We start from the raw sequence: 7,695 nt of genomic DNA, 5'->3' as shown, positions 1-7,695 counted from the left end.
TTGTTAACTATTTTAAGGCCTACGTTGTTTTAATTCGGTTTTCATTAACAGCAATAAAATGTTGATCTTTTAAATAACAAAATGACCAAATGGAACATTTCACACTTTGGATGAATATTAAAAAATATTATAATTTTGATATGAATGCTTCACACAAAACTGTACATTTTGGGGAACACATAAATGTAGGTAGGTTTTAATCATACACGATCGATGACACGTTCTAGCGTCAATAGAAATAGTGGGACTTGAAAAAGCAAAACATGCATACTCCTGTAATAGCCTAAGTGCGAATGTCCGTTACTGGCTGTAAATGTAGGAAATGATTTATAAATTGATCACACTGATGTTCAGTTAAACCACTGCTTGTCTGTCCGTGCCTGTTAGTCCACAAAGATGAGCAAGGCTGTGGTTTTCCTCTTCGTCATAGGTCTTATGATCTCCGTAGTGACAGGTAAGACTTGTGTTGCAATTCATTCACTTAATTAGTGCTAAAACCGCTACTGCTTCTGCTACTGCTATTGTTGCTACTACTGCTGTTACTGATTATTCTCTTGCTTCTATTATTGCTACTTTTAAGACTCAATTTTCTTTTTTTGTTATATAAGTTTATATAAGTCAAATATTGATAGAACGATTGTGGGGGCGACATTTGTTAAAATCCGCTTTGACAACTGCTTGGCATCATTTAAGCAACGTCATTCGAAAATGGGGTTTATGTCATATATGACCAGTGTGCGTTTTTTGGTTAGGAGCCAACCTGTCCGGTATAACAAGCAAGGCTCCGTGGTCTCATGAACGGACCGCGGCAAGCGTAGCTCCTGGCCAGCCTGTCTATTCGCACACTATGATTCGCGTTCTGAGAAAACTGGGCATAATGCATGTGCGTAAAGTGTCGTCCCAGATTATCCTGTGCAGTCCGCACAGGCGATGTGTAGTCCGCACAGGCTAATAAGGGACGACACTTTCCGCCTTAACTGGAATTATGCTAAGAAGAGACTTCATTTAAAGAAAACTTGTCATCAAAGCGGAAACTGTCGTCCCGCACAGGCTAATCTGGCACGACACTTTACGCACATGCATTATGCCCAGTTTTCTCAGAACACGATTAGTATTGTCAGAGCTACGCTTGCGGCATATGTCAAATGATAATAGTTCTACGCTTGCAAGAAATTAAACGAGTATCAATACAACAAAATGTTCATGCAGGTAATTCATGCTCGTGTACATAAGTGTAAACAACTCTATGAAATAATTACAATGTAAACAGTTTAAAATCGACAAATGTTCATCTATAAGGTCACACTGCCTCTTTTCATCCTCACTAGCAATCCCCCTCCCCCACCCCGGCATTATTAATACTGGCTAAAACCCGGCGTTGTTGATGTATTTTTAGCCTGGTGGTCGACGGACTCACCTCTTCAGTTTCCAGTCGACTGTAACAGAGAAGCCTTGCGGACCTTTGCGACCAACTGCGGGCTCTCGGAGCACTCCATGGTACGCAGTTAATATCTACGATGGACACATTTGTTTTGTTGTTGTTGAACGACCGATTTAACAACTTTTTTTATTATTGTTGCTTATCGATTTGTACGGGGCAAGTAGGAAATCTGAAGTCTAGATATTAAACGCTTTACGGTTTGGTTGAGTATACGCTTAAAATATAGACAAATGAGACATAAATGTATCATATGGGTCGTGCTCTGTAAAAAGGGGGTTTAATGCATGTTCGTAAAGTTTCTTCCCAGATTAGCTTGTGCAGTCCACACAGGCTTATCAGTGACGATACTTTCCGCTTTTATGATATTTTTATTATAAAGAAATACTCTTCTTAGAGAACATTCAGTTTCGGCGGAAAGTGTCGTTCCTGATTAGCCTGTGTGGACTGCACATGCTAATCTGGGATGACATTTTTTGCACATGCATTAAATCCTTTTTTCACATAGCACTGCAATTATGTGTATTTGTACAATTAGGGGAACCACTACATCCTGAGGGATCCAAAGAGCAATGACATTAACAACATCGTCATAGTGATAGCAGATGACTTGCGAGATTTCGGCACGTGCGAGAAGATCGTTCGAGATCTTAATGAAAGATGCAATAAGGATTACTTCGACTACTAACGCTATGTTAACATCAACCATGGCTTTTCACGTTCCTTCGTCGTTATACTCTTCGATCAGCTTTTTATTAAGAACTGTATTTCAGTGGTATAAATTATTACATTCGTACCATTGTTTATCAAATACGATACAATACTTTAATGTGTTCTAAAAACAAACTATTTTAACAAACAATCTGGTCTTAATGCGTGTATTGAAAGTGTCATCCTTGTTCTGCGTGTGTAATTACTGGCTAATCATGGACGACTCTTTCCGCATTTAGGGAATTGTTCTTGCTCAAGAAGTATTTTCTAAACAAAAGTCCAATAATGGCGCAAAGTGGTGTCCCCGATTAGCCTGTTTGGACTGCTCAGATTATTTATTACGACGCTTTACGCACATGCGTTAAGCCCAGTTTTTCAAGAATAATTCCTAAACTGTGTTTTATGTATTTAAGGCCGCTTCTGCTAATAAATATTATCGTCTCGAACTTTTTGTATGTGTTAAATGAACATACTTTGTCTGTGGAAAGTGTTGCAAAATACACTCACCTTTGATATTAAGGCTTTTTATACTTTATATACGATGTACTGGGGTCTACATTGCAGATATAATAACAGGAAGAAAATTACACAGTGTTTTGATAATACTTATTTTAAATATGTGGATCATGGATTTGTCATAAAACCAAGGCTTATTAATTTGTGATTCTTGCTTATAGTATTCTAACAGATACATGTGGATATGTATGTACTAGATTAAGCGTATATTGAAATGGGAAAACCTGGAATCAAAGACAGGGGATATATAAAAATTGGACCATGCTCTGTGAAAAGGGAGTTTAATGCAGGTGCGTAAAGTGTCGTCCAAGATGAATCTGTGCAGTCCAAACATATTGTTCAGGGACAACGCTTTCCCTCTAAACTAGATTTTTGCTAAGAAGAGACCTTCTTGAAAGGAAAAATATCCTAAAAGCGGAAAGTGTTGTCCCTGATTAGCCTGCGCGGACTGCACAGGCTAATGTTGCTGATCGTATTTATTATTAAATATAAAACTATATTGTGTTGTGTTGTTTTATTGTTGTACCAATTTCTAAATATCGTTAACTTTAAATGTAAATCACGACTTGTCTATGAGTTTATAACGGTAGTTATTTTAATACTTATTGTACTCGTTGATTAGTTGTTTACTAGTATTCGATTTATTCGTTAAGGTCGTTTTGCTCTAGGTTACATAGGTTCAGCTCATCTAATCCATACAGTTGCACGTTTATAATTTGTCTAATACTCAGATCACTCATCCCTTTTCCAGTGCACTGAAATGTTTAATTTCGATCCCGTGAATCGTATGATTGCTAAAGTCATTCGATTCTTTACATTCAAAGAGTATACATCTCTTTGTTGTATATTGATGATATGTATTACCATTAATAAATATATTAGAGCCAAACGAGTTTATCCTCCACGATAGAACCACACGGAAACCTTCCGACAACACTAATCTGGGACGACACTTTATGCACATGTATTAAATCCCCTTTTCTTAAAGAGCAGCTCAACTTTAAAATTGCAAATTGAATTTTGCATGCGTGATAATATTTATTTGCAATAAGCTCTTATGGATTAGCAAATATCTCCTGTTTGTTGAACTAATACACGGCTCACGTCATAATAAGTATTTACCATCCATGACTTAAACGGACCATTTAACAGATTAGCCTGTGCGGACTGCGATAATACACGTCTCACGTCATATTAAGTATTTAACATCCATGACTTAAACGGACCATTTAACAGATTATGGCATGTTCTGAAGTTTGCGAACTAATGCTTTAAATTCATGTAAACATCGGAACAAAAGAGTTTCAGTTAAAAACAAAGATTAACCCGTTTATGCTTAGCGTCCTGAAAAAATGACTTTGCAAACAGCGTAGACCCAGATGAGACGCCGCATGATGCGCCGTCTCATCTGGGTCTGCGCTGTTTGCTTAAAGGAATTTCAGTAAGTAATATTCTAAATTTAGAAAAACATATACTAGACATCCCTAATTTTTTTTATTAAATTTGTCCAGTTTAGAAGAATGGGAGAGTCCAATAGGCATAAATTGATTAAAATTGAAGAATGAAAAAAACGTTATCCACACCTGGGCTCGAACCACTGAGCCTTGGAGCAAATTCGGCCAATCGTTATTACGGGATAATGCATGTAATTTAAACTTTATATAGGTAATCCTTGTAATGTCACACGATTACACTATGATAAGGATAACAACAATATGATAACGATAAAAACAGAACTTTCCTTATTATAAACTCGTTTCGCCTTTGTAGCGCTTTAGAATTTTCAGGTTTTTAAATCGTCAAAAAGATGCATACAATTGATATTTTAGAGCATAACATGTCCATTATTACTGTTTCCTTATAAAAAAACATAGCTTCAACAAAAATTTGCAATTATGAAACAATATGTTTTATCATTTTTGTAAATTTATCAAAACGTGAACAGGTCCCATTAAATGCAATCAATGTTTGAATATGATAATCTTACTATATCCACATTTCCAACGACACCTGTTAAAATATCCACAAAATATAACTGTGAACTTTACTTTAAATGTATCATTATTTTAAATATGACATATTAATTTTATATTAAAGACAAGATATTCAAAATTTCCTTTCGGCATCTTTCAAATGATTTACACAACATTTTACATACATGTAGTTAAGTAATTTTAGCATGAAACATGATTTCGAGCATTTAGTACGTTGTCTTGTATAAATTGCTTTTAACCCATTTATGCCAAGCGTCTAGAAAAAAAGGCCTTGGTAAAAAGCATAGACCCAGATGAGACGCCGCATGATGCGGCGTCTCATCTAGGTCTTCGCTTTTTGCTTAAAGGCATTTCTGTATGAAATATTCTAAATATAGAAATAAATATTCTAGACATCCCTAATTATGGAAATAAATTGATCCAATTTAGAAGGATGGGCGAGTCCACTTGGTATAATAGGGAAGAAAAACAATAGTTCAAGTAAAGGGAGAATAGTACGAAAATATTATACATGTAGTTACAGCCTCACTTGGTGTACACATAGTTAAATGGTATAAACAATAAAATTGATGGTGATAACTGCATGAACTTGCTCTACGAACACCATGTTAAAATCGATACCTAGTAGTTAAGTATATGTTTCTTTGTCATCGACTGCAAATATGAGCTCGTACGAAGGTCTGCTAAATGAAAAATACCAGACAACTTTTTGGGGGTTTCTCATTTTTGTTTCCCTATTGACAGCGTAGTTGTTAAGAACAGAAAAATGTTCTGTTCAATATTGATGACAAATCACACTCAACGTGGAATTTTCGAATACTAATAGACCATACCCGTGTACTTATGTCCATAGATACATGAAATATATATATAATAAGTTTTTTTTACACATTTTATATAAATTCATCAATATTTGACAAAATCGTATAATCCCGCTTTAAAATGAAAAAGGTAAATATATATTAATTTCTGAACGATTGCGTTGAGCGGAATTTTCAACGCAAATTACTTGACATTTTGATTTTTTTTATGACCAGTGTGTCCTCCGTTCCCGAGCGATTGCCCTGACATTCGGAGCTGCATTGACGTGGACGCAAACCTTTGTTATGTCTGCCTATGTGCAGGTAGAATAACATTAAGTTGACTAAAGCACATGCTTAATAATTGTTTTGAGAGCAATTCTTTTGAACATCCCTTACGCCATAGACATATTGTTTCTAGAATACAGTACGATGCATACTATATCACAATAAGCATAACGCAAATTGACCAAAGCTTGATTAACCGCCTGTCAACAGTCAATGCAACGCGTTATGGGTTAAATACACTTTAGGATCACATATTTGACGTTATGTTTCAAAGTTATCGCAACTACTGGATAAATACATATATCGGTTTTTAAAACACAAACATTTCACCATAAGATTACCAGAAAGTACGTCATTCAAGATACTCGACAACATATGTTTACATTTCATGCCAATTTAATTGATCAAGTTATACTTGTTAAACGCTAGTTTAAAAAATAAACATGTATACACCTTGTCATTGAATTTCATTAAACAAGTTGTTATGTTTTTTTATTGAACCTTAAATTCGATGTATGCGATGTATTAAACTGTTTTTTGTTTTGTTCTTCAAAATGCGTTAAAATTAAATTATTCTTAAAAAACGCACGAATCGCCAAAACAACTGTACCCAAATAGCGATTATAAATGCCCAACAACAATATAACATATACTTTTAGGCAGAGTATGCTGTCATGACATGTTATACGTTAATACTAAAGACAATGAAATATTATCAATGTTTTTTTGGCATTGCTAACGATTGCTGATTTAAAAAATTATATTCAGTGATTGAGAAAAACGTTCACAGCGGGATCCGAAACGAACAAACAAACCAACATGCATTCAAGTTGTAAACATTGTCTGAGGTAATTATTATGTTCTGTTTTGATATTAATAACTTATTGATGTTCGCGTTCGTGAAAAACATCAAGATTGTAAACATAAACCTTAAACATATCTATCTCTACTAATTGTGCCATAATTCTAGGTGGCAACATGACAACTTTATCTCCCGGCTGCCGGCCACAAGAGTGTCTGTTGGACTGTGGGGATCCCCCTACGTACATGTAGGACGAAACCGGATGTGACATATGCCAGTGTGTTATTTCGAGTTGACACATGATCTCGATGTTATTCAAATTAAGGTATAATTAAATATAGCAAACATTACAATAAGAACGTGGTCGTGTTAATTGATTTTACTACGAAAAAGAAAAAAAACTCTCCCCGTTAACGTTAAACTGCAGAATTAGCATCAACACAGCATGTGCTATTGGTATGGCACGAAACTAATGGCCCAACAGGTTGACACAAATCAAACGCACTTTTGTTGGCAAACACTACATTCATTGCTACGTTTGTCGTTTCTTAAAGACGTGTTATGTGATATTAGATCAGATAGAAGGAAATTATAAAAGTTGTACAGCCTCGTCAACTGCTTATGTAAATTAAAGCCATTCCGTTTTATGAATGTAATTCAAAAGTATGCATTAATGCCATGTTTAAGTTAGGGTAAGCACGTGGTTATACAATGTAAATTGTGTTCAATTTTGATGAGTTTACTAGCCTTTGTCATTTACTTTGACCTGATTGATTTTCCATTGAATAATTTGGTAAACGGGGCCGTATAACTTGGAAAATAATGCACCTGGAGATTCTCAAAAACATTACTTATAATAATAAAGTTGCCATACTGAGTAGTTATTTGACTTTCAAATATAAGTCCTGGAAATACAAACACAACAACTAAGATTACGTCAAATAAAAGATGCCCCTTTATAATCACTCAAAAAGCGCATTTGTGCCACCTACTGTCCTTATCTCCATCTTCGTGGTATTAACACCATTTCGTTTGAAATAATGCAAAAATATATGTTGCATCGACAAAAAGTCATTGTTGCTGTGAATGTAGCAGTGTAAGTATGATAAAAGTTACGTTTGACGTCGTAAGCGATCTTATTAGATT

At 35.1% G+C, this 7,695-nt stretch overlaps 1 protein-coding gene across 1 annotated transcript; it reads left to right on the top strand.

The window, feature by feature from the left end:
- Nucleotides 1–293: 293 nt before the first annotated feature.
- Nucleotides 294–2,623, top strand: LOC127863772 (uncharacterized). The gene is made up of 3 exons (XM_052403420.1): nt 294–454; nt 1,397–1,497; nt 1,977–2,623. The coding sequence occupies exons 1-3, from the start codon at nt 397–399 to the stop codon at nt 2,124–2,126; spliced, it is 309 nt and encodes a 102-aa protein (XP_052259380.1). The 5' UTR covers nt 294–396; the 3' UTR covers nt 2,127–2,623.
- Nucleotides 2,624–7,695: the final 5,072 nt, after the last annotated feature.

Source organism: Dreissena polymorpha, unplaced genomic scaffold, assembly GCF_020536995.1.
Source record: "Dreissena polymorpha isolate Duluth1 unplaced genomic scaffold, UMN_Dpol_1.0 chrUn035, whole genome shotgun sequence".
NCBI classification, from domain to species: domain Eukaryota; kingdom Metazoa; phylum Mollusca; class Bivalvia; order Myida; family Dreissenidae; genus Dreissena; species Dreissena polymorpha.
The sequence above is the reverse complement of the archived record's forward strand: the minus strand, read 5'-3'. Positions and strand labels throughout refer to the sequence as shown.

Excerpts from the sequence above, each read along its gene's own strand:
- LOC127863772 (XM_052403420.1), top strand. The coding sequence starts at position 397 with ATGAGCAAGGCTGTGGTTTTCCTCTTCGTCATAGGTCTTATGATCTCC. Across the intron at positions 455-1,396 it reads TATGATCTCCGTAGTGACAG|CCTGGTGGTCGACGGACTCA; the intron begins GTAAGACTTGTG and ends ATGTATTTTTAG. Across the intron at positions 1,498-1,976 it reads GGCTCTCGGAGCACTCCATG|GGGAACCACTACATCCTGAG; the intron begins GTACGCAGTTAA and ends TTGTACAATTAG.